This window comes from Nelusetta ayraudi, unplaced genomic scaffold (assembly GCF_046127955.1).
Source record: "Nelusetta ayraudi isolate G7.1 ecotype Tasmania unplaced genomic scaffold, CSIRO-AGI_Nayr_v1 ptg000101l, whole genome shotgun sequence".
Lineage (NCBI taxonomy): Eukaryota > Metazoa > Chordata > Actinopteri > Tetraodontiformes > Monacanthidae > Nelusetta > Nelusetta ayraudi.
The window spans coordinates 245114-271000 of NW_027466151.1; the positions used below are offsets into that span (position 1 = coordinate 245114).

A 25887-nucleotide genomic window follows, 5' to 3' on the forward strand; every position below is an offset into this window, starting at 1 on the left:
TGACAGAGACGCCGTGCGCACCTGCCACACACTGGCAGCCAAGTCGTCCAGAGGAGCGGATGAAGAGAGAGAGAGAGGAGAGAGAGAGAGAGAGAGCAGGCTCCCTCTCTCCCAATATGATTCACCCCCCACCTTCTTACCCCTCCAGGCTGTGTGGCTGATTTACAAGTTATGGCCTTTTTCTCCTTCATTCCACTGTCATTGAAAAAGAGATTAGATGTGAGAGGGTTGCCGGGGACGGCCATTGCTTTTGACATCAGACATCATAGAGTCGATCCGTCAAAAGCTTTCCCGGCGCAGCGCAGCCTGCCTGCCTAACGCAGAGCACAGCATTCTGGCATCGTTCACAGGAAGTACGTGGACGGCGGAAGAAGAGGAAGAAGAAAAAAAAAAAAAGGAAAACAGTGTGTGTGTGCGAGTGTGTGTGTGTGTGTGTGTGTGTGTGCACTGTCTCGCCGTCCAGCCTCCTCCAGTTTCTCCGTTCCACAGTCAGCCCGTGCTCACTGGGACGTAAGGGGCAACTATTTTTTTCTCCCCACCACCCACTCAACCAAACATCCTCCCTTTTCTTTTTAACCCCCACCTCCCCCACCTCCTTTATCGCCAACTAGTGAATGGCAGCCAATCAGCAAGCAGAGTCGCCTCGGCTTCAGCCTCTGTGACATCCAGCGCCAGAAGTGATGCACTGCTCGAGAAAGAGGAGGAGGGGGAAGATGGGGAGGGAGGGAGAGAGAGAGAGAGGGAGAGAGACGGGAGAAAAGTGGAGAGGAGGAAGAGCAGCAACGGCAGAGAGGGGAGGGCAGAGAGGAAGGGAGGGAGGCAGGAAGACACACACTCACTCTCTCTCTCTCTCTCTCTCTCTCTCTCTAGCTCTAGCTCACGCTCTCTCTCCGTCTCTCTCTCTCTCTCTCGCACACACGCCGCCGTGCACCAGCTGTGCCGTTGTCAGTCTTGGAATGTAAGCACTGCCGCGAGGAGTCAGACTCTCCATCGCTAAGCACCGCTAAGGAGTAGGAGCTGCAGCCGCTGCTGAGTGACATCGACGGATGCGGTGCTGCGCAAAACCACAAGGTGAGAGCTGCTCCTCCAATTTGTTTAGGTTTTTTTTTTTAAATCACTTCTACTCAGTGCTCCTCCAAACTGCGCAGAGGATTAATCTGCATCTTGCGCTGTGACAAAAAAAGACTGGCAGACTGGTGTGGACGGTCGGCAAATTAAAGGGGAAATAAATAAAAAGTGGTACAACTCCCGGAGCAGCTCGATCACGGCATGACCGTCTGCGCCGGCTGATGCAGGAATTGTATTTTACTGACGTTGCACAACTGGATGTGAATTTGTTTCCGATGTTGACTTACGTACAAGTTGTCCTGGAGAAATAAATGGCTGAATGGACCTGTGTGTGTGTGTGTGTGTGTGTGTGTGTGTGTGCGTGTGTGTGCGCGTGTGTGTGTGTGTGTGTGTGAGAGAGAGAGAGAGAGAGAGAGAGAGGGAGTGTGTGTCTATGTGTATCTGTCTGTGTGTGTGAGAGTGTGTGTGTGTGCGTCTCAGAAGAACAGAACAGGGTGATTTCAACTTTGGGTGCGATACGATTCGGTTCCAATACGATGCACTTTATTATCCCCCTGAGCAAATATGTCTCAGACTTCAGTGCTGATGCATTTACGCACTCATGTGCAAATAAAACAAAAAAACATAAAATAAACAAATCAATGAAATAGACAGAAACATATTTCTTCTATAGCAAAATATTAAATTAAGCTCCATTTAAAAAGAATTAAACATTGTTTGAAACACAAGTTTGAAATGTTGGCAAAAGCGTATTTAACTCCTGACATCTGTCAAAATCAAACCTAACACCCCCCCCCAAAAAAAACAAAAAAACAAAAACAATAATTGTTGTGCAACTTTAAGGTTGAGTGTTACTTTGTTCCAGAGAGGCTTTGCTCTCTGCAGAGACGTCCTCTCTGTTGCACACATGTCAACTCTTCCACCTTTCCCTGCCTACCTTTATCTTCTACCTACTCTCTGTGCATGACTGCCTGTCTGTCTGTCTGTCATCTGTCTGCCTGCCTGCCTGCCTGCCTGCCTGCCTGCCTGCCTGCCTGCCTGCCTGCCCGCGGTCTGTTGAGAAGCTGCCGGGGCCAGTCACGCTGGTGATACGCTCCGGGGAAGATGCAATGGAGATCCAGTGTAGCGTTCATATCTCTGGAAAATGCACAGAGGTGTTTATCACTGCAGAGGAGCAGCCAGCAGAGTTTGCCGGGTCCCTAACATGTGCATATCCTCCACAGCACACAAAACTTAATCCACCTCTCACGCTTCTTGCCTTTCCTTTTACCGTCTCTGCCCCCCAAACCCCTTCGCCACCACCACCACCACCACCACCACCACCACCCACCACCCCCCCCCCGCCTCCGCGCCCTCGCTAACCGCCTGCTCCTCAGTGTGCAGCCTCGGCGTGATAATTTATGGCTGTATTAGTGCGAGCCGGGGTCACCCGCCACATAACAGCGTTATTGTTTAAGGCAAATTATCCGCGAACACGCTCCCTGAATTATTGTGGGATATGGAGTGACCTTTCGGTGGCGATGAAAAAGAGGTGGGAATATGATCGCTCACGCTGAGGCTCTCACGGGCTTTTAGCACTGCTGGTTTGGGATTAAGGAACAGGGATGAATATTTATATATATATATATATATATATGGCACAAGGCATAGTGAGTGTTTGTATGCATACATTATCAATAATACATACAGTGCAGGGAATCAGAGGTGTACGTGCAGTTTACGCAACCATTTTTGATATTGTAGAATATTTCTAAGGTAAATATTCCTTAATGTTGAAAACATGTTTCTCCACTATTGTTCAGTGCTAAATGATAAGATGATTATTATGCGTCCAGCTTCCTGAAAGCATCTGAAGATGAGAGGTGGATTTTTGAGAGCAACAGAGTGACTAATATGTTTGGTTTCAGGGCTAAACATCCTCCATTCCAAATCGGAAAAAAGAGAGGGGCCCTCCCTCTTTTGTCGTAGCTTTTCAACAAGAAAGTGCACACTGTATCACAAAATTGCTTAAAGGATTTCAAAACATAATAAGTAAAGCTTGCAGAGGTTTGGCCAGGGCTGCAGCCAGCCAAGGCAGACGCTTGGGGAAGGTCTAGGGCTCCACCAAGTGGTCAGTGGCGTGCGTGCGTGCGCGCCTACATGCCTTTCTTGCATGCGCATCAACGCCCTTCTACTGCCGGATTTACACTCTGACTGCCGGCCTGTCAGCGCGAAGCGGGCAATCACCGACGATACTCAAAGTGCCAATCACAGAGCACTCTTTCTTCTGCCACTCCTGTCAGACACGCAGCGCTTTCACACCAGAGGAAAACTCGCCTTACAACACGGTTTGAGGATGCAGGTACAAGAGATCAGGAGTGATCTTGACAGCAGCATCATGACCTTGCTCTCCTCCCGGTGCCCTCGTTCCATATCTGTCTCTTCTTTTTTTCCACCGTCAGAGCAAGTCTCTTGCTCTGTTTTAATAGAGGAAATAATTACACCTGGGTATGTCCGGATCAAGTATTTTTACATTCTTGCAGAAGGCGGTCGGTCATTTCAATTCATTATTGTTTTTTATCCGTTTGTTGATGAAAACCCGGTCAAAGGTCGCAGTAGCTGAAGCATGTCTTAATGTTTCCATGATGGCCACTTTATTACGCATGCAAGACTTCTGAAAGAGCTTTAGCGGCCAGACCACTGCTGCCCATTGCACCTCCAATTATTGTCCGGCTAAAGTCACAGAAGGCTATTCAAAGCGCCTTGTTGTCTCGTGCATTCAAATTCACATTGGCGAAACTGCACTATTTCACTATTACACTTTTCCTTTCCTGGGGAGTCATATCCCGATAAGCAACAAAGATATTCTTATTCAGCAAAACAAGAATGTGTCATTTTACAAAATACATATTGGGAGTGCTGCTGCTGCTGCCGCCAGAGTCGGTTTTTACTGGCATGAAGAATAACAACCTGACTTTAAAAGCATATTTAACAATTTTGTGTCTTCATGCTGCCACTTTTTCCCATTTCATTTGCAGCCATATGAGCTGTACGCAACTTCATCTCATCATAAACAAGCTTTTATCCCCCTCCGCACCCCAAGTAAAGCCTTGTTTTTAATAGGCTGGGTTCAGAGTTAGGGATCCTCATCTGGAGTCGGAGGGATCTTGGCAGGGATTCAGCGCCTCACACTCTGGCTCTTAGCGGCGTGTTTGGAGGAATTGTGAAAAAGACACACTGGCCCTAATGCTTAATAGGCGCGCCACATCAAAGATTAACATCCAGAATGCTATTAAAACTCAAGGACGGGCTGCGATGATAATTAGAAAATGCAATCACAAGCATCAGACTAGATTAATTGGGAGGCAGCGTCTCCTGATTCAGGAGAGGCTGGTGTCACGCTCACGCCACATCGGCAGCAATGCAGAGGAAAAATAACATTTAAAAAAAATGTATTGACATGCAATTTAGCACTGTCTGTATTTTTTTTCACTGCTCCTATTAAATCAGCTAAATTAAAACTGCAAGAAAATCCCTATTTGCATTATCAGGTTGAGCATGTTGAGACTTTCCTTTGGACTCACTCCGCTGTGGTGGCCAGTCTAATTTACTCGCCAACTCTTATATGCTATGACAGGGAAAAAAAGAAGAAGAAGAAAAAAAGATAAAGTTGGATTTTACTCTGAAATAATGGATGATGAAATTCAGTTAAACTGTAAGAGTGAGGAGCCGGATGAGGAATCTTTTATGCTGAGATCTTGTTAGCTCACTTATTTGATTTTCCTATTCAAAGAAAATTACATTCATTTATTTTTTTGCACCACTTCAGTTTCATCAATGGAGCAGCCTTGATATTTTTTTATTTCTTTTCTCACAACGGATGCTGTGCACGAACATCATCGTTCTCAACCGAGAGCGGCGCATAAAAAAGCAGCAGAAACCCGCTCGGCCGGTGCCTCGCAGCCGTCGCCAACTCTGATAGCCTCGTCCGCACGCAGGAAAACTGTCTAAATGGGCTTCATTAGGAAGAGAGAGAGGCCAGATTTACTGGGATTAACGTCCACAGGGCCATAAATTATTCATGCATGCCCAAATTACCTATCAGGATCAGTCCAGGTGGGGACAAAACCTCCTTGGCGCAGAGTGTGTGAGACGGTGTATATACCTGCAGCAGGGATCTGAGGGTTTTAGGGAACTCATCACACGCCACCTTGTGACACCTTTGGGGTGGGATTACACTAATATATACACAGCAATGACGCTGAGAGGCTCGTTGGCGAGACAATCCGAGGCCGCCTGCGCCGGCGCAGGATGCTCATTAGTGCTGCAGATGTAAAGCAGATGCAAAGAGTTTTTCCTCTGCTGCTGTCGGAGGGATCCGGGAAATGGGCAACATTGCAACATTTAAACACACAAACGCCCACTCTGCCGCGGCAGACAAATGTTTGCGCGTCATCAGGGACGTGACTGTGGTAATTAGAGAAGTGATGCTCACTTCTTGACTTTGGGGAACATGACAGGAAAGTGTAAGAGCAGGGATTTCCCTCTTCTTCTTTTCTCTCTGATGATTAGTGTCCTCTGGTTTGGTTTATGCCCCAGGGAAAATAGTATGGGATTTTAACGTATAAAAGGTGGGATTTGTTATTTTCAAACTTTACAGCAGAGGTGGCGTCCATACAATCAGAATAATCCCCTGATTGTACTAAAAATGCTTCAAAATGCTTCAACACGTCAATCAGGAAAAAATGAAAATAAGAACTATGAAGCCATTGAGGCATGAGAGGAGGGGAATTAAGGTTAGCCATGGCCTGGATACAAGCATTTTTCGCAGCATGGCTGCTATTAGGCGTGGCGCTGTCCTCCGCAGGTCGGAGGTTTATAGTTGACAATGACCCAAATGCACGTCACAATGATTTATTGCTATCAAAAGCTCAGTGCATGAAATGCACGCCCTGTCCTTGAACATCCACTGCATAAACATTGGAGCCGCGATCTAATCCTGTCACATTAATTCTAATATGACATAAAAAAAAAAGAATTACAAATACAAATTTGCATGTCTGCTCAGATTGTGTTTGGTAAGCTTTAATCTAGTTTAGCTGCAGATAAAAAAAAACAATGTTTTTGTTACAATTCTCTTCGATTCACGTGACCGTTCAAGTGAGGTTAAACGACGTAAAAGTGTCCGACATTCTGCTGGACTAAACATTTATCTTTTATCTCCCCCCCTGCAGGTATCTGCACGACATCACACGCAGAGGAATACAATGTCTGTTCTGATGACACTGCCTTCCAGTGTTCATCCAATCAGAAGCCTATTACCATAATTCACAAGTCATTCGGGACATTTTGCAACTGATTGGATACAATGATAGCCAATCAGCTGCTGCTTCTCTTGGCGCTCTCCATGCTGTGGCCCAGCACCGCCATGCCTATCGCGCCTGGGAATATTGGGAAACTGTTTGGGATGCCGGACAGCGACGGAGGGAGGGTTCTGCAGCGCTCCAAGCGTGGATGGATGTGGAATCAGTTCTTTCTGCTGGAGGAGTACACAGGAAATGACCACCAATATGTGGGCAAGGTAATGTGTCCCTGGCACCTGATGCACAGAGTAATTCTAGGAGCGCAATTGAGAGTTTCTGATGCGACGAGCTGCCAGGAAACTGACTGGATGGCATCCAGAGGAAGTGCACGCAGAGTGCGCTCTTTGTTTACAGGCCTACGCTGTTCTTTTGACTGTTTCATCACTCCGTTTGTTCAGTGAAAATCACGCTATTGTATCGCAGTCACAGCTGCATTGATTTGCTGTTGGGCAGGTGCCATTGTTTGGTGATAACAATGGCTCCCCCTCTAAACATATATGTAAATATATATATATATATATATAAGCACAGGTTTCAAAGGACAGCTAGCATGAGAATGTTTTCACCAAAAGAACTTTTTAATTGCTCTGACCAGTCAACAAGCAGCTCATTGAGCTGTTGGCAAACCCAAAGCCAATGCAATAGAGGCTATGCAGTAACTACTGCTACTACTACTACTACTACTACTACTACTATTACTACTACAACTACTATGACGGATGACGCCAAATGAAGGTTTCTCCAGTTTTGCCCAAAATCTCCTGTGCTTGAGGTTGTTAATTACACAGACTGGCTCACAGATTCCAACCGGTGTGTCAGCCAAATCACAACAATGTGAAATGTAAAAGAACATTTTTTTATCCATATAACCGTACTAAGGCCCCAATTTACAAAACACTTGAAAATATGCTGCTCTCAGGTAAGAGGAAGGGTCAAATCCATTGACGACAGCATCTGTATTCAATCTTGTTGCACTATACACACAGAAGGTAAATCAATGATTCAATGCATTGTGTTACTGGCTCACAACTGCAGCTGTAACTACCAGCAAAACAAGGTCCGTAGTCGTGGAATCAATAACAATTGACTGGGTTGGCGGTTCAGCTTGCCCGAGATGCTACACAAATAAAAGAGTGGTGTTGAATGAAGCTCCACGTTTGTTTCAGCATCGCTCCAAGGGTGCGCATGTATTGCAATGTGCAGTGAAAAAACCAAGCCAGTGCACATAATGCACACGGGGATATCAAAGTGAAAGAAACCCTGGTCATGCACACCCTATCAGGGTGCTCACGAGTGCGATGTGAAGTCTGTATTCCAATGCATTTGTAACAGCTTTTTTTCTTTATGCAGTAAACAAGTCTGATGCAGATAAGAGAGATATTCCCTAAACAATCAGGTTGGGGGAGTTCAGATGACGGCCTTCAAAATGGTGCACGCTTTAATAAAAAAAAAAGGGAAAAAAAACTTTTCTGCCTCAAAGTGCCAAAGAGAAGCGAGTTTGAGGACAATTGACTCCCCCGCTCCTCCCACTAGGTTGAGAGGTTCCTGTCAGCTCACCCGTGCGAGCGCTTTAAAGACAGGTGTGATGGGGAAACGCCACAGTTATCAGCCCCGGGGAGGGAAATGAGGTGCCTGTCGACAGCCAATTTTCTCTGAGGAAGCTGGCTTTCATCACACCACCTCATTCCCCCGAGTAAACAAGAGTCGCGTGTGAGGTTGAGTAGGGGGATATGACATTTTTTTTTTTTTTTTTGCAAAGAACATCATCTTGATATGGCACGGTGAAGAAAAAGCAGATGGGAGAGGGGTGTAAAAGTGAGAGATGGAATGGAGGGGAGAAAACATATCAATCAAACTGCAGCCGGTGAAATTCACCTTTTTGTATATATGACGGAGCAGCAAAGCACATGCTAGTCATGAGAGGTGCTGGTATGTCAACAGCGGGCTCCATGTGCCTTTCTTCTCTGCTCTTTTGATGCTTTCTGACAGCAGCCTTCTGAAGCAGTGATGGCAACTCGTTCGGCAGCTTACCACTCTGCCCGTGTTCACAATGTGAGTCACCATTAAAGTGTCACACAAATGTAAGAGCTTGAAGAAACTGCTCATTGAAAAAAAGAAAAAGCTGGTGATCCGTGTCTGTGATTCCATCAGCCTTAAGAAATGGACTGTGATCTGACAGAGAGAAAAAGCTGCCTTACAGACAAACATACGAGGCAGCTGAGAGTTTGTGGCGAATGACTGTTGAGTCACTTCTTTTTGCCAGAAAACACTCTTTTCTTAGCTCGTTGCTCACAATACTCTTCTCTTTTTTAATGAATATTAAGTGTAAGGTAGCAACAGCCAGTATGTTATTATATATTTCAGGCAGAGGGGTGAAAAGCAAGGCTAGCTAGCTCAATGGGTCGATTGTAAAACCCATTGACAAACAGATTAAAGAGCCGAGCCCGCGGCTGAGACACAGACCGAGAGAAAAGACGGGGGAACCACAACAAAATGCATGAAGCACTTTCGCCCCTCCTGGCACAAGGCCATCAAAGCCTTGATGGTCTTCATCATAAAGATCGTTTAATGGCCTTTGCAGTGCACAGCGTCGGCGGGAGACCTTGTTTATTTCGCATTCAATCAAGGCCCTCCAATCAGCCCACACAGACTCGCCGGCTGTCACTTGAGCTTGATTTCGTGATTAAGGCAATCACATTTGATGTAAAGAACAGACACGCGGTTACATCACCACCAACACCGCCGCCGCACTCCCTTCACCATGCTCGCTCGCATGAAAGGAGGCAGCAGTAGAGGCGCGGCTGCAGCAGTGCAACCGTGGCAACAGCAAGCGCGATGCAAACGCAGCAGCAAGTGCTGCTTATCCAGGTGTTCAAAAAAAAGACACATTGCTTTGAAGCTTACACACTGAGTAGTGCTGACTGAGAGCTGGTGGAGAGATAAGAAAAGTCACGGCAGTAGAGGAACTGAGAGCACTCGCACGCTACAACAATTAGAAGCCGCTGTGAGGGCGCATCGCTGTATTTTATGACCGTGAATGCGCTGCGGCGGAGCTGCGCACGCATCAAAAGCGGAGCGGAGCGGGTCGGGGGGGGCGGGGGGGGGAGCCTCAAATCTGGTTTTAACTGACTTTCACGGGGGCCATTAATGAGTTGTGAGCGTTTGCCGCGTGCAGCTGTGGTGCTGTGCCCTACTTCTTAAGCAAAGGGCTGTCAAAGTGCGAGCACTTGCAATGCTGAGCAATACGACGGCAAACTTTTGTGCTTGTGGAGTGGTTGAGTGGCGTGTTTGAAGTGAACAAAATCCCATTAAAATCCCGCCACACTGCATTGTCTTGCACGGGATGGGGAGGGTGGGTAGGAATGCTGTGCCCTGAATTTGAATATTCAAGGTAATTGGCTTTGTTGTGTTAATATGTTGTCGGCATGTATCCTTGAGATTCTTGTAAGAACCTTGCTGGATCAATTTTCAGCATGAATACCGCAGAACCTGCACCTGCCGTGGAAATGCAGCCGGCGAGCTCAACATACAGTGGGTCTAACCTGCATAGTATAAAAAGGTTTGGGTACAACTGGTTCAGCACGCTGAAGATTTTTTTTTTTTTTTTTTGGTCCGTCTAAAGAGACAGCGGGAGAGAGGGAGGAAGAGTAATTACTCTGTATCCATTTGCACTCTGTTTCACTATCTCCTCTTTGCAGCGGCGAGCAATGCTTAGCCGAGACCTGACAAGAATTGCCAATGATTTTGCTGCTTTACTGACAATTCCTCAGTGTTTGTGCAAAGCGATTTAACTCATCAAGGCTCTCCTCTGTGCTTGTGTTGTAAGGCCTTGAAAAGGGCTGTGTTTGTGCTGCGAGGCCTTGAAAGGAGAGCCTCCAAATCCCCGCGAACTGCGGCGCAGTCGTGCTAACATTTGATTTTGTGAAAGGCTCCGTGGAGACACTCTGTGCCACACTTGTCAGGAGTATCAATGCCACCGTTTCGTATTTGCTCTTCTCAACACGCACTGGCTTTTCCCTGCCTGCCTTGTAGACTCAGAAGATTGTCTGCAACATGTCAATAAAAATGCGACAGCGCGAGTCACATTTTACCGTTTATATCGCACAGGAGCAGATTTCTTTCTTTTTCTTTTTTGCACTGTGTGTCTCATTTTGAAGTTGCCTCGTATGTATGCTGGAGCACACCCGTTATGCAGATGGACCATCGGTACGGTGTGGTTTTGACGGTTCAGGATCCTTGCAAGGAAAGCAAGAATATTACAAGAAAACATTTTTTACCAAGGTTGCTTTCATACACGGTTTGGCTCCTGGCGTACTACTGTCATCTGCAAGTCTAACCAAGCTGGAGCAGCAAAAGTTTGAAGTGAAAAGTAAAAATAAAAAAATAACCACAGTTGTGGATTACGCATACAGTATATTCGCAGTTGTGTCCACTGGTTCATGAAACCTGATACGGCTGACGTGAACATGCCATTTACGAGCAGAGAATAATCCAGTTAATATTCTCCTTCAGAAAAAATATAAATATGTCTTAATTTGCTTTTTTGTAAACACTTAATGACGCACTTAACCATATACTTATGACCTCGAAGTCATTATAGCAATGTAAAAAGGATGGTTATGACTACTGTCAAACCTGTATGACTCTATGTCAAATCAAATAACATTCCTCTACTGCCTCTGGCTGTATTTCTTTTTTAGCAACATACAGTTGAGTCGTCATCTACGCAATGGCCCGGTAAAAAGCTCCATTCATCTGTAAGATATATCCTTGTTTGCACATCCACCCAGGGGGAAACCTATGGAACCATAGGGAGATGATCTGTGTACCCATGTGATTAGCAGCGCTATATAGACAGGCCATAATTAGTAAAAAAAAAAAAAAAAAAAGAGAGAGAGAGAGAGAGCAAGAGGAGGGAGAAGTAGGTTAGTCTCACTCCTACATAGGAAAATGTGTAAAATACCTCCAGGGCTTATTGTTTGTTGTTGCTCCCGTCAGGATTCCCTCTTACGCTGTTTACAATCAGGACAGTAAATATGGTTATAATCAGAAGAAAATCCACTGGAGGATATAATCAAAAGATTTGGGAAAAAGAAAAACAGCGGCTCGTGTGGTCTGACACCGCCTGAAACTGCACTGTCCTAATTATTAGACAAGGAGTGCAGAAGTAGGAAGAGTGTGCAGTGACTCCAGTAATAAGAAGTTGCCACAGAGAGTTGCGGCCCTGTCAAATCTGCTTTATTTTCTTCCTCAAAATTCCATAATAATTTATATTCTCTATTTCATTTTTATTGGGATGATGTTCTCCCAGACTATGCAGCGTTAGCTTTAATGAGGACTATCTAGGCTCATCTTCCTCACTGGTTCCTCACATGGCTTGCCCGGACTTGGGATTTGGTGCCACGCTTACAATAGATGATACTAATCAATAAACTGTAAAGGTTAAAAAAAGAAAATTCCCCGAAACATATTAATATATCGGTTGTATTTAAAATATAGATTTACAATGAGTTTGTATGTGAAAACTGGATCCTAGAGGCATCTGTCCTCAGTGGACTTCAGGTAGAGCTAAAGTGCGCTTGTCTATTAGTTATTTGAACTTGACAGCGTCTCGTTTAACATGCATCCCTGCTTCTTGCCATTATTCTTCCAAATCAATTTATTAATTTATTTTCTTTTGAACTGCCAAATCTCACGCTGGCACAACATTTCTGATTTCCATGCAAAGTTGCACTGTTGACATCAGTCATCTAACTGCTGTGGAAAAAAAGCCCCAACCACTAATTAGTTTTCTCACAGCATGCAGATATTAATATTAATAAGTCACCAACGTGCATTCATCGTCCTTAACTACATGTCGATTTTATGCGTGCGCCTGTGAGACAGAGCTCTAAATATATCTGCTGACAGAAAGCACTACCGTAATGAGCTTGAATCAAGTGTCTGTCACGGTGCGCCACCATTACTCCTCCGTGGCGCTCAGTAGCAGCAGCTTCAAGGTGATGGATAGGTCAGAGGTGACTAATTTTAGCAATAATTGCTGGAGGTCAGGTTTTTTTTCTTTCTTTCTGTGCTCATTTGTCAAAAGGCGCAATTTGGAAGAAAAATTGCAGACTAATTTGATCTGAACTAATGGAGTGTGTCGCGTTTGACACCGTGGGTTGCAAAGGCGACGGCCTGTTCAGGGAGTCACACGGATACCATTTTCAAAGGGATTTTAAAATATTTTTTTCAAACGTTTCTAATGTAGCGACAGCAAACATTAAAAGCCAATTTGTGGATTCTGACAGCCTAATGTGCCGTGCCTCTATTTATGTATAGTTCTGTCAGCGTTGATCGCATGCAAGGCTGAAAGATTTGCTGAAATGACCAACAGCAAAGACAAACGCATAAGGAAAACTGCCTCGCAGCTAAAGATCCCGGGTTTAGTTACTGCTTTCTCTTGTGTATTCTGGTGTTGTCTTGCAGTGTGTAAACATGTCTGTGCGTCACGTCCCAGTGTGACTGACGGAGTCTCAGCCCTGGCTGTGCCACTGACTGGCCGACTGTCGATACTTGAACAGAAACTGCTCCTGAACACGCCAACATGATGTCATCTGAAGACTTGACCTGATCTCCCTGTTTTTTCTTTGTTTTTTTTTTTGTTTTTTTAGCTGCACTCCAACATGGACAAAGGTGAGGGCAATGTGAAATATGTTCTGACAGGAGAGGGGGCGGGCACTCTGTTCCTGATCGACGAGAAGTCTGGGGATATTCATGCCACCAAGAGGCTGGACCGGGAGGAGAAGGCCATGTACACGCTCAACGCAAAGGTGCTGGATCGCAACACCAATGAGGAGCTGGAGCCTGACACAGAGTTCAACATCAAAATTCATGACATCAATGACAATGCACCAAAGTTTGCCAAGGAGATCTACTTTGCCAGTGTCCCAGAAATGTCCGAAGTTGGTAAGTGATGGCAGGTTTTTTAGCCTCAACTCAGAACAAATTGGCCAGCATGAAAAATTGATCTGAATGAAAAATTGCCCCTTATTTTGACAGCTGATTTATTCTTTGTGATATTTCAAACCTTCAATACGACAGGCCCCATTAGCCTTTGTGAACTTTCCATCTTTCACAGAATATCTCAATATTAGCAATATTTGTACTTTGTGTTTACAAAAAAAGACAGCTCGAAACTTGAAGATGCGACCAACGTCAATGAATTGTTTGACAAGTGAATACAAAATATTTCAAGTTAATTGTGAAGTGCAGCTCAGTAATGACACACAAGCCACATTTTGGTCCAAATGGTTGCAGGGCAATAACAAGGAAGTAGAAAAGACAGAGTAAAGTTTGGCGTAATTTGCAGCACAATTCCAAAGCCACTCAGCTGTGCTGAGTGCACACTCTTTGTTTGTGATTAGTATTTGTTTGGCCTGGACTCATTGGGCATTCATGCCAAGTAATGCCATTTGCCATTTTTTAATAGGCAGCAGAAATATTGAAAGTTTAGATCGTCACACTCTTTCCAATTAAGGATGTGCTTCGTTGCACTCCACTTCATTCCATTCAAATGATAGAAACAAACAAATTAGCGTCACTCATAAACAAAAAGAGCTCATGAAAACAACAAACAGACAACAACTCATAATGCATGCAATTTGAAATCAATCCTCAATTAGGCCAGTGCTAATTCATGCACTGAAGCAATCATGGATACATCAGAATAGACTGTCTGTGGAGGGACGAATAACAACGGACTGTCCCTGACTCGCAGTGCACTCTGCTTAGATATCCTTCTGGCAAAAGGTGTGTCAGGGGTCAACAACACTCACAGCCACCCTCTATGTCAGGACTGAACACAGTGGTTAATCAAGCCAACCAACCATGAAAAAATAAGCAGCTCTCTTTTTATGCCGTCAGTGGCCAGACTAAGTGGGACAGATGTTCAAGGCTTCATTAGTATGCACGGAGACAGTCAGACCCAAACAGGGCACTGCAGAGGTCCTCTGAATGCCAAGGACAGTATTTGCGGCAAGCACTCGGGTGGATTATGCGGGACTTAATGTGGGAGCGACTCAGTGGCAGAATATGAAGGAGGAACTGATCCTTGGTCTGGGTTTAAATAGGAAACATTTTTGAAATGAGCACAACGGACCCCTTCACGCAGTCCAAAGAACACACTGGAGTGGCCCAGATGATTTCAGGAGATTAATGGAGCTGAAAGGAATTTTGATGCATGCCGCGTCTGTGTCAGAGTCAAACAACAACACAAGTCCAATCCTCTCCTGTTTGCAGAACAACTACTGTCATTTGGTAGTTCAGAGTGGTGGGTAGGTGATGGAGCAGTTGGCCAGTACTGTAGCGGTCCTGATCCTGACCCGATGTTCTGTTTGCAGGTACATCTGTTGTCACCATCACTGCCAGTGACGCAGACGATCAGACTTACGGTAACAGTGCCAAGCTGGTGTATAGCATCCTGCAGGGACAGCCTTACTTCTCTGTGGACTCTGAGAACGGTGAGCTACAACCCTGCAGGGCTGCTGGGATTCAGTTCGTCATGCAGTTTGTCTTGTATTTTTACTTGACTTTGCCGATGCCTTCGATTAATGTCCTTTCGTCCTAAGTGGTCTTTAGTCCCTCCAGTGAGCATGTTTGGGTAATTTTCCTTCAATTTGATTGGATCCATCTGTGAGCTTCAATAATAATAATAATAATAATAACTCTTTGTGTCATCCTGTATAGACACTTATTTTACAGCTAGGAATCCAGGGCAGCAGCCTCATCAGGGTTATCATGCAAAAATCTCCAGGAAACAAAGGAAAATAAGTCCAGAGCGTACCTTGTAGTTGCTGGGGAATTTTGACATACATAGTCTTGTGACAAATGAATAATGCAAAATTTGAGACCATAATGCTGGCAAGTAAATGCTGGAGAGGACAACGTAGCAGTGGCCATGATGAATTAATGGGTATTGATTTTTGGAGGCTTAACACCTGGAAGCTTCCACATCAGAAGAGGGAAAAACCAACAAAATGGTTCCCAAATGTAGTGCAAGTGAAGCAGCAGAAAGAAACCAAAAGAATCAAGTACTCCCTGATCAATTTACAAGATATGTTTCCCCTTCAGGTACAGGTATTGAATTTGGTGTGAAAGGTCTATAATCCCACCGGCAGCCAGCCCTCTAGTGAGTTCAAGTTCTGCATCAGACGGAGCATCTTCCTGCCTGCCAATCAGTTGATAATCCAGTATGCCAGCCAGATGAACAGACAGGCTGCCAGACCACGTGATCACACTTAAGTGGGTCAGCATGTTTCCTGAGACACCGTCAGACCTCCCTAATTTGGCCCAATCAAAAGGATCTTCAATCAGTGAGGCGCCACCACATAGAAAGAGGAAAAGAAGTGAAGAAGTTAGATCCACTAAAATGGTGAATTCCATGTTGGTATATGTGGTTTCCAGGCACCATTAAGACTGCGTTGCCAGGCATGGACAGGGAGGTCAAGGAGAACTACCAGGTGGTAATCCAGGCCAAAGACATGGCTGGACAGATGGGTGGGCTTTCAGGGACCACCACTGTCAGCATTACCCTCTCTGACGTCAACGACAGTCCGCCACGCTTCGCCAACCGTAAGTTACAGTTCCTGTCTCTGGTCCTGCTAACCCATCATTTCACCCGAACATGTCTGTTTTAAAGTGCCTACACCCCACCCTCCCCACCCCCCTGTTTAGATTCGTTCCGCGTGACATCTCTGGAGTCCGTAGAGGTTGGAGGCGCCATTGGTCGAATCAAGGCGGAGGACCCAGACGTCGGACGCAATGCAGAGATGGAGTACAGCATTGTTGGCGGTCACGACATGTTCAACATCGTCACGGACCAAACCACACAGGAGGGAGTCATCGTAATCAAAAAGGTTTCTGACATTTTTGTGCTTTTTGTACAGAGTGTTGAAAATTGTAGTTGTTTTATAAGACATAAGAATCTCCAGTTGATGTCAAGTGAACTTCTCACTTCTTTGCTCTTCTCACCCTGGTTGATCGACATATTTCTGGAAAAGAAACTTTAACTTTTGGAAATTTCTGCTGAAGTGAAAACTTCTTTTAACACAAAGCACATGTTTAAAGCCTGGCCTTTTTTTCTCCACCTGTCTTATTATGTGCGTTTAGCTTCAATTATAAGACACAACGGCGCCATTCAGCTCAGAAGCCGGTTTAAGGTACGATAAGGTTTATCCATACGAGAGAGGCGTGCGACAGAATTATTTTTGAAGCAGAGTGTTGGATCAGGTTCTCTAAGCCCTTGAAATGAATAATATAAAACAGTCTTTTGCTGAAAAGTCTTTCCAGCCTCTGCCTCAGGATCTCCCAGATCAATATTCCCCCGCTTGGATTTGTAACTTGGAATTTAGTAGCGAGGATAAGATAAAGACAGACAAATGAAAGGCAATGAGTTGCCTATCAGAAAATCCTGAAGACGGACTGATTTCACAGAGAAAAGTCTACGGCTCTGACTCTTGATGCTCTTTCATCTGCAGACGCTGGATTATGAAGGCAAGAGAGACTACGAGTTCAGAGTGGAGGTGCGGAACACCTACTTGGATGCCCGCTTCATTCACGGCCTGCAGTTCAAAGACTACGCCACCGTCAGGGTGACGGTGGAGGATGTGGACGAGTCGCCAGTCTTCACCAGGAACCCTTACATCATTGAGGTGCACGAGGACACGGCCGCCGGCAGCTTCGTTGGCGTGGTGTCGGCCCGGGACCCTGATGCTGACAACAAGGCAGTCAAGTATGGAGTGTTTGGAACTCAGTGCAGATAGTCGCAGCCAAATCCCATTACTGGCTCTTGACAAGAAATTTGCCCTCCTTAGAATCCCTTGCAAATGTTTTTATTCAATGGCCAGTTTGGTGGAAGATTTCCTCAGCAATTAAGTCATTTAATTTATTCTTTCAGTTTTAGCAGGCGGGACAAGATCCTGATAGAAAGTCTCCTCTTATTATCTTGGGAATATGGAAATGTGCCCACTTGGCTAAATCTAATCTGTCAGTGCTGCCATGTGTCAGAGTGGAAGCAGAGGATATTATTCACGCTTCCCTCCTGGTCATTTCCCAGAGGAGGATGCCACCGTCGCCGTTGCTTGAAGTGAAAACAGACACTGTTTATTTCCCAGAATTATGTAAGCCCTTTGTGGCGTGGCCCAAAGTCAAAACTTGCGGTATCGATTCACGCAGCTCAGTGCTGCCGCTCTGCAACATATGGCGCCTGCCTGCCGCTGACATGCTGAAATGCCACTCCTGGCGCGTGCCACATGGTGCATCGAGTTGCCTATTCAAATTTCAGTCGCGTATGAAAGTCGACAATGACAAATGAGCAGGCATAAGAGAGAAAAAATGTTAGCCTTTGTTTCGACAATCCGTGTGAATAACATGTTTTTGTATTTTTGGAAGAGCATCCTGTGATGTGCAGCGTTAAACATTTTTTCAAGAGGTCAGGGTTGGGTTGACACTGGAGATCTGACATTTTTCAGATTGAGACACGCAAGTTACCAATCGCAAGTGACGTCGCACAATAACAAAAAATATTTTCTTCTCTGGTGTGAAGTCATTCCATGAGGCATAGAGGCTGTTGAAGTTCTAAATCCTCCTCAGGTTAATATCCACTGCAACTATCAGCACTTTCCCTCCATTTGATCCCCTGTTAGATTTGCAGTTGCCATTTGGCTTCTGGAAAATCCTTTTTCCTCATTTTCACTGGAACAAGAGAGGAATTCCTCTGACATTTCCAATCTAATGTAACAGTGATCTCATTTTTTATCTGTTAAAACACTTTGACATATCAAAGCCTCTTTCTCCTTCCTCTTACGAGGCCGTGCAATCTGCTGAGTCCTTGGCGCACATTTTGTGAACTGTGACAGCAAAAAAAATGTTCCTACTGCTGTTCTGTTTTTTTTTGTTTTTTGATCCTTGGGAATTCTTTTCCAAAACTGATGCTATTCCATTTGGCGTATTTCCCACTTCTAACTTCACTTTGAACATTTCAAGGTGACTAGAAACACACTGTGTGTATGTGCGAGCACGCTCGTTTTCTGACGATCAAATCAGTCGCCTTTTTCCCTTTTCCCTCCAAAACGATTAAATCCCCCTTTTGCTCTTGCAGGTACTCCATTGATCGCCACACTGATCTCGAGAGGCTGTTTAACATTGATTCAGTGAACGGCACTATTACCACACTAAAGGCCCTGGACAGGGAAATGTCCAAATGGCACAACATCTCCGTGGTGGCCACTGAAATAAGTAATTTCATTTTTCTTCCAACAACTGCTGTGTTCAAAGAAAAACAAAGATAATCATCATCCTTGGCCTTTAACAGATGTTGGGCATTTAACTGTAGATCCATTCTCTTCTTTCTTCAGATAACCCGCGTCAGACAACTCGAGTGCCAGTCTTCATCAAGGTGCTGGACGTCAACGACAATGCACCAGAGTTTGCCATGTCCTACGACACATTTGTGTGCGAGAACGTCAAAGCAGGACAGGTGCTTGAACCTCGCTGAGCAAAATGCTAAAATTAGCACTTTCACCATTTGCGCAGCTGTTAAATGTGTTAGTCAAAGCGAAAAAGTGAGCAGAAATAGCCAGATGTCAGTCCAGAGGGATTTTGTCAATGTGGACATTAGTACTTACATATCCCTGCTTTTGAATAAAAAAATATTATTATATCAGTGGATTAATGTGAAGTGAGACAAGGCATGTAAGACATGGTCTTGGAGGAGCCGTGGCTTTCAGACATTCTGTCAGGCAATGAGCCAAACACTGGTCGTAATTAAAGAACAGTCAGAGTCCGAGCCTGCGGTGTAAACGGCAGCATGTCAGGTGATAGATGTGTTTTGGTGCCAAGACAGCTTTTAACTGAGGATCCTTTATTCTTAGTCGGTGTCATTTTTATTTACTGCTAAAAAGGAAAAAGGAAATCCATAAAAGAGCAAAGCAATGCCTCTGTCTCATTCTTTGAAAATGAGATGTGTTGAACTCCCTGGCATTTTTTTCCTGTCTGCAGCTGATTCAGACAATAAGTGCGGTAGACACAGACGAGCCGCTAGTGGGCCACAAGTTTGTCTTCACTATCAGTACCACCAACCCCAACTTCACCATTGTGGACAGGGAAGGTAAGATGACGCTGACAATGTTTCAGTCTGTTTTTAATCCTTTGGTTGATTTGGTAAAAATAAAAACATAGGCCGTTCTACGTTGGTGCAAGTTGTCTCTGCAGTTGATTCCTCTGCTGACTCACTCCCCAGACAACACTGCCAATATCTTGACACGGAGAGGAGGCTTCAGCCGCCGCGAGATGAGCATGTATTTCCTGCCCGTGGTTATCTCAGACAACGACTACCCCATCCAGAGTAGCACCAGCACGCTCATCGTGCGCGTCTGTGCCTGCGACAGCCGCGGCAACATGCAGTCCTGCAGCCCCGAGGTCCTGCCCTTCTCAGATGGCCTCACCACTGGAGCCCTGGTGGCCATACTGCTCTGTGTCATCATCCTCCTCAGTAAGTCGCATTCGTGTGCCAAGTCCGGCCAAAACTTGCTGTTCCACTTTCTCTGCTTGGAATTGGTGTGACTTCAGTTCTCCTGCTCAGTTTTGGTGACCTTTATTTGCAGCATTCAAAGCAAATCGTGTTTTTCTTTTACCATCCATGAAATCAAATCCACAGCCTGAATCTCTTCACTTGACTTGGTAGTGACTCTAAAGGTGTGTCACAAATCACATAGCATTAGTGGGCAATCAAGACAGTCTTTAATTTTCTATTCAAGTGATGTCAAGAGAAAGTGACAACTGGAGTTTTGAAAGCAAGCTGTCAAAAAGAGCTGGATTTTCCAGGCAAATGTTAAACAGTCACCCAACATAATTCTGAAGTGTCAAAGTTGAAGGAAGGTTGACCTGATTTTCTGGGGAAAAGGACTCACAGTCCAAGCTCCAACAATATCATTATTCTGTCCCCCCCTTCATTATCCACCTCCTCCCACTCGGCAATATTTTCCAAGGATTTGGTGTTCATTTTCACTGTTCGAATTTCCTTAAACAGTGAAAAATCAGAACTTCTCCTCGTCGGTACGAAATCCACTTTATCCAAAGCCAACAGTTTCTCCCTTACTATTGACAGCTCCACAGTGTTCCCCTCCCTCCCCTCAGGTTAAGAGTATGGGTGTCATCCTCGATAACAAACTGTCTTTCCAGTCACACATCAACAATGCAACCCGCTCTGCTTACTTTCATCTTTGGAACATACATCATCTCCGCCCTCTCTCACCCCTCACACCACTGCTATCCTAGTCCACAGTCTCATCACTTTTAAATAAAATGTATTATTATTATTATCATTATTATTATTATTTTTATTATTACTATTATTATCATTATTATCATTATTATTATTATTATTATTATTATTATTATCATTATTATTATTATTATTATTATTATTATTATGAGTAGTGCACATTTTGGAAACACATATCGTGAACATCTGAAATAATTTGATTTAAACCCAAGAATCAACTGTTGACTCAAGCAAATTAGAGTTAACTGGCTTTTAATTCCATCTGGTGGCTTTTAAATTTGCCGTCTGCCAGCTTCGTCTCTCGGATTCTGAGTGCAGTGAAGGTTAAACTGCACGCGCTCCTCTCAAGCAAAAAAAAGAAGTGACATCTGCTCATTATCTGACACCTTCTCGCGCCCGAAGCCCCCCTGACAGACTGTCTCATTCACCTCCGCTTGACTTCGACAGGCAGGCGGGTGCCGAGCTGCAACAGCTCGGCGGCTCGCCCCTAATCTGCTCTTTCTTCACCGCATCCCTCCGCGCAGTGAGGGGAAGAAGAAAAAAAAATGGCACAAGTCAGTCACAAACGCTCATAAAGGCGGGATATAAACAGCAACCTTGGCTCCCCAGCCAAGCCGTGTTCACGGCATTGTAATTAACACTCAGGCGGGAGGCAAGTAGACAAGTCAGGGAGCTGCTGGTGGGACAGAAAAAGGGAGGCAGGGAGGAGAAAAGGTGCACAGGTACAACACAGTCTGTGCATGTTTTAATGATATAGCATGTCACGCCAACGGGGCTCGGAACTATAACCTCTGCGAGTAAGCAACACGTTGGCCAATCAGAAGCTTGGAAAAATACAACATTATCATCTTTTCCTCTGGCCTTTTCTCTTCTGGGATCATCATCACAGCCAACAAGCTATGTCCATTTACATCTCAGTATACTGTATATTTACCATGACAGGTGTGACCTCTGCAATAGCTTTAGGGAATGAGGTTATACATGCGCGTTTCACATTAAATGTTTCCAGCATAGATGCAAAGAGTAAAACAAGTTAAAAGTTTCAGTCACCAAAAAATATGCTTGCGTTGGTAGACAAGGCCAAACTGGACACGAAATGGTCTTGGAAACATGGCAGACACACAGTGGCTCCCACTGGAAACACAATCATTCTGCAAACTGCAAAGCTCTCTGCTGCTGAGACAGAACTGACACAACTGAAGATGAGATATGAAAGTGTGGCAAACTGGGAGCAGGCGGTGCGGTGCGGTGCGGGGCAGGGCGGGGGAGAGAAATCCCAGCTACTGTGCATTTTATGCAACGGATGTACCGTTCAGCGCAGAAAAAAAGGGAGGAAAAGGGGGCTTTTTGACTGAATCTTTAATAATAGGAGGTGAATGCCTGAGGCAGTGTTGGGGATTTATCACTGGTAGCAAATGTGTCCCCACTCTGCACTTCCCGCTTCCCCGGCACTTCTTTTTAATGCATGACACATGTTAGCAAGTGCACATCTTTCGCTGAGCTCTCGCCCTCCCTCCTCCGACTCCCCTCACTCCCCTCGTCCACATTCTCCAACTGTTTCCCCGTGTGCAGTGATCGTGGTGCTGTTCGCTGCCCTGCGGAGACAGAGGAAGAAGGAGCCTCTGATCATCTCCAAAGAGGACGTGAGAGACAACGTTGTCAGCTACAACGATGAGGGGGGTGGAGAGGAGGACACGCAGGCCTTTGATATCGGCACGCTGCGCAACCCGGAGGTGATGGACGCCAACAAGCTGCGGCGGGACATCATACCTGAAATGCTGTTTCCCTTTCGGAGGACCTCACCCATAAAGGATAACACGGACGTCAGGGACTTCATTAACGGGAGGCTGCAGGAGAACGACTCGGACCCCACCGCGCCACCTTACGACTCCTTGGCCACGTACGCTTATGAGGGCAGCGGGTCGCTGGCGGAGTCCCTCAGCTCGCTGGAGTCAGCCGCCACTGAGGGTGACCACGATTACGATTACCTCAGCAACTGGGGACCACAGTTTAAGAAGCTGGCGGAGATGTACCTGGGGAAGAGCCCCGACAGAGAAACCTAGACTTGCTAGCTGCTTTTCTCCTACTTGGGTTTCCGTTTTTTTTTTTTCTTTCTCTTCTGTCTGTTTCGATTGCTAAACTAGCTAGCCGGGCAGCTGTTTTTTGTCTCGTTAGTTAGCTGGCCAGCTAGTTGAGTGTCTGTCCGCCTGAACTACCAAGCTATCTGTTTATCCGTCTAGTTTTCTAGCTATACGTTGCTGGCAAGTCAAACAAAGGGTTTGTTTGATTCTTTCTCACACACACACACACACACACACACACACACACACACACACTGTATAATTAAAAAAAAAAGTATAGAATCCTCTCGTGGATGCCAAAAGTTTGAACTCGGCTGGATTTTTTTCCTCTTATTATTAATGAACCTTCAGAACAAATCAAAAAGTTTGATTGTTTTTTTTTTTGTCATAATCAGTAAAGATGCCTTTGAATCTTAGGATTTTTTGTGAACAATGGTGTGGATTACGTGTTTTGTAAGTGACTTGAGAGATAGTAGTATTGTATACTATCAATGTTTAATGGCACTGGAGCAAGTTTTTGTTGGGTAGGGCGGGTAGGAAAGGAGTTCAGTGGTTTTTCCAGCCACCTCCATTCAATACTGTAACTGTACAAAGTGTTTTTAAAAAACAAAAGGAAAAAAACAACTATGGACATCCTATATACTATTTGCTATCTTCGTTTGACAAGCAATGTTCATGTGAGTGGTTGGTGCAGTTTATTTGTCAAACTGTGAATTCATCCCATTATATAGGTGTAATATGTACCGCAAAAGTGTATGTTGTAGGGCAAATCTGTCATACACTGACTTCACGCCGTCTGAATGCTGAGTCATATTGTTTTATATTTATATTTTTATACTTATTTTTGTAATAAAAATTACGTGGGGGGAGCAAAAAGAGAGAGAGAGAGAGAGAGAGAGAGAGAGAGAGAGAGAGAGAGACAGAGACAGAGATGCAACTCGTTTTCCACTCTGCTCTTGCCTGTATCTGTCGCTAAGCGTCTTTTTTTTCCCCCAAGACCTACTCATTGGAGCACCGTAATCAAATACAAATTTCATGATGGCGGCTCAGCTCCAAACCGGGAATAAGACCAGCAGCACAGGGACAAGTCATCTCCACACTTTGGGTCTATAAAGCTGCCTTGAAAAGTGACCAAATACTGATTTATTTTTTCTTTTTCATTTTTCTGTCCTATGTGGGACAGAATACATGACTCGAATGTATAAGCAGGAGGGGAAATGAAGCCCATGCATTCGGAGCTCAGAGTCAGGCCTCTCTACTGTGTGGAAAATAAATCTGCTGTCTGATATGAATAAGTTATGTGCCTTTTTCGTTTGTCATCTAAGCCGACGGTTCCAGACATTCCCCTGTCAATAGGTCGAGTGCCGGTGAAAGCGCAACAGTGGCAAAGGAGAGAAAAACAGACGGACGCTTTTGGCCACGACATAGCCCTCTCTCCACCGGTGCAGTGGACTTGAGCATCTGTATTTTCACATAGAATGCAAATGATCTTGCTTTGGAAAAAGGAAGGAGTTAGCTTTTGCGAACAAACAACACAAACAAACACAACACAACACAACAGTTGTGGAGAACAGACGGGATATTACTGGACCAACATGATTAGAAATTATGAAAACGGGCAATCTCAAAGACAACAATTTTCAAATTACAGCCAATGGGCTGGGCTAGTAAGCCTGCAGATGAGATGCAACTGTTCCGCAAAAGAGCCTCCAAATAATATCTGGAAAAAAGGCAACCCATCAGTTTCAGCTCCTCAGTGAGGAGGTAAATCACTGGGTGTGCCATTCATTACTTTTTGTAGGCAGAATGGTTGATGTGTTCAAATCGTCTCGTGTTTAATGGTCAAATTACACAACAAACGAGACCATTGCTAGCTGAAGACCATGGTTTTGTCAGTGTTTACTTCAATATTACCTTCAAAGTAAAAAGCAGGAATTGTTGGAGTGCTCCACGTACTCAACATCAAACGGTTGTAGTAAACTTGCAGATGTGGATGAACTATAATTTGTGCTTTTAAAGAAGATTAAAAGCATCTCTCTCTCAGCCTCATTCAGACTCTAAATGCAAAATAAACTGAAAAAAATGTAATCCGGCTATTTTTATTTAAAAGATGTGGTTTCCACCAAGGCAAACAACAAGCTCACAATGGTAATGGTAATGGTTTTCTTTTCTTTTTTTTAATGTGTGCACCACCTGCATCCTGCAATAACATCCAGATCATCTGTAAATTGTCTCAGGCCTCCTTAAGTGCTGCATGAGATGTTTTCTGCTACTGTGCGACAATCAGAAAGTTAGAGAGAGGAAGAGAGGAAGGACAAAGGAGGCAGCAGTTCTGCAAAAATAGAAGAAAAAAAATCTAAATGTCTTTAGCTGGATTCACAGCGGCGCAGCCCACAGATTCTTCATGTCACACCCCAGTGACTCTCCTGTGTTCTGTCACCTGCCACAGCTGGCAGCTCTCAGTGTTCAGTTGCCGAGGAGGAAGAGTGAAAAAAATCACCAGTACCAGTGGAAAGATTTAAAACTGCAGCATCAACCTTTGGTCAAGGCTGTTTTTAATCTTTGGTTTAAATCTGCACAAATAAAAGTTTCAGTTTTCAGATATCAATCACTGTCAAGTTGAGGTCTAGTGCCTTGTGTCATGTGACTTGGCGATGCTAGGCACAAAAGAAATGCATCCAGGATGTTTTGTATTGATTTATTCGCGTGAGATTTTCTTCTTCCCAGTTTGTGACGATCATTTCAAAAATACTTTCATCCTTAATATTGTTTTATGTCTTGTGACCCAAAAAAAAAAAAAATCAGTGACTTGCCAGTGACTTCTTGTGAGAGAGGAGATGACATGACAAGTCCATCTACAGTCGTCCTCCTCTGGTCTCTGTGGGCCTCCAGCAGAGAAGCAAAAGAAATTTCCTCCAATCCAATAAGTCATGTGACTGCACGATTAAAGCCTGAAAAGTGGAACATTTTCCCATTTGATGTAAGGAAAGTATTTGCATGTCACAGGGAATTATACATGACGTCTAAAGCCCTGATGATTAAAACGTCTTTCGGGCCTCCGCAGCCTTTAATG

At 44.7% G+C, this 25887-nt stretch overlaps 1 protein-coding gene across 1 annotated transcript; it reads left to right on the plus strand.

Moving 5' to 3' along the window:
* Positions 1–765: 765 nt before the first annotated feature.
* Positions 766–24962, plus strand: LOC142903036 (cadherin-10-like). The gene is made up of 12 exons (XM_076048457.1): positions 766–1071; positions 6282–6628; positions 13064–13358; positions 14792–14911; positions 15855–16022; positions 16125–16306; positions 16928–17181; positions 18550–18686; positions 18806–18927; positions 19449–19557; positions 19690–19941; positions 22306–24962. The coding sequence occupies exons 2-12, from the start codon at positions 6416–6418 to the stop codon at positions 22794–22796; spliced, it is 2343 nt and encodes a 780-aa protein (XP_075904572.1). The 5' UTR covers positions 766–1071; positions 6282–6415; the 3' UTR covers positions 22797–24962.
* Positions 24963–25887: the final 925 nt, after the last annotated feature.

Excerpts from the sequence above, each read along its gene's own strand:
- LOC142903036 (XM_076048457.1), top strand. The coding sequence starts at position 6,416 with ATGATAGCCAATCAGCTGCTGCTTCTCTTGGCGCTCTCCATGCTGTGG. Across the intron at positions 13,359-14,791 it reads CCCAGAAATGTCCGAAGTTG|GTACATCTGTTGTCACCATC; the intron begins GTAAGTGATGGC and ends TTCTGTTTGCAG. Across the intron at positions 18,687-18,805 it reads CGTGGTGGCCACTGAAATAA|ATAACCCGCGTCAGACAACT; the intron begins GTAATTTCATTT and ends TTCTTTCTTCAG.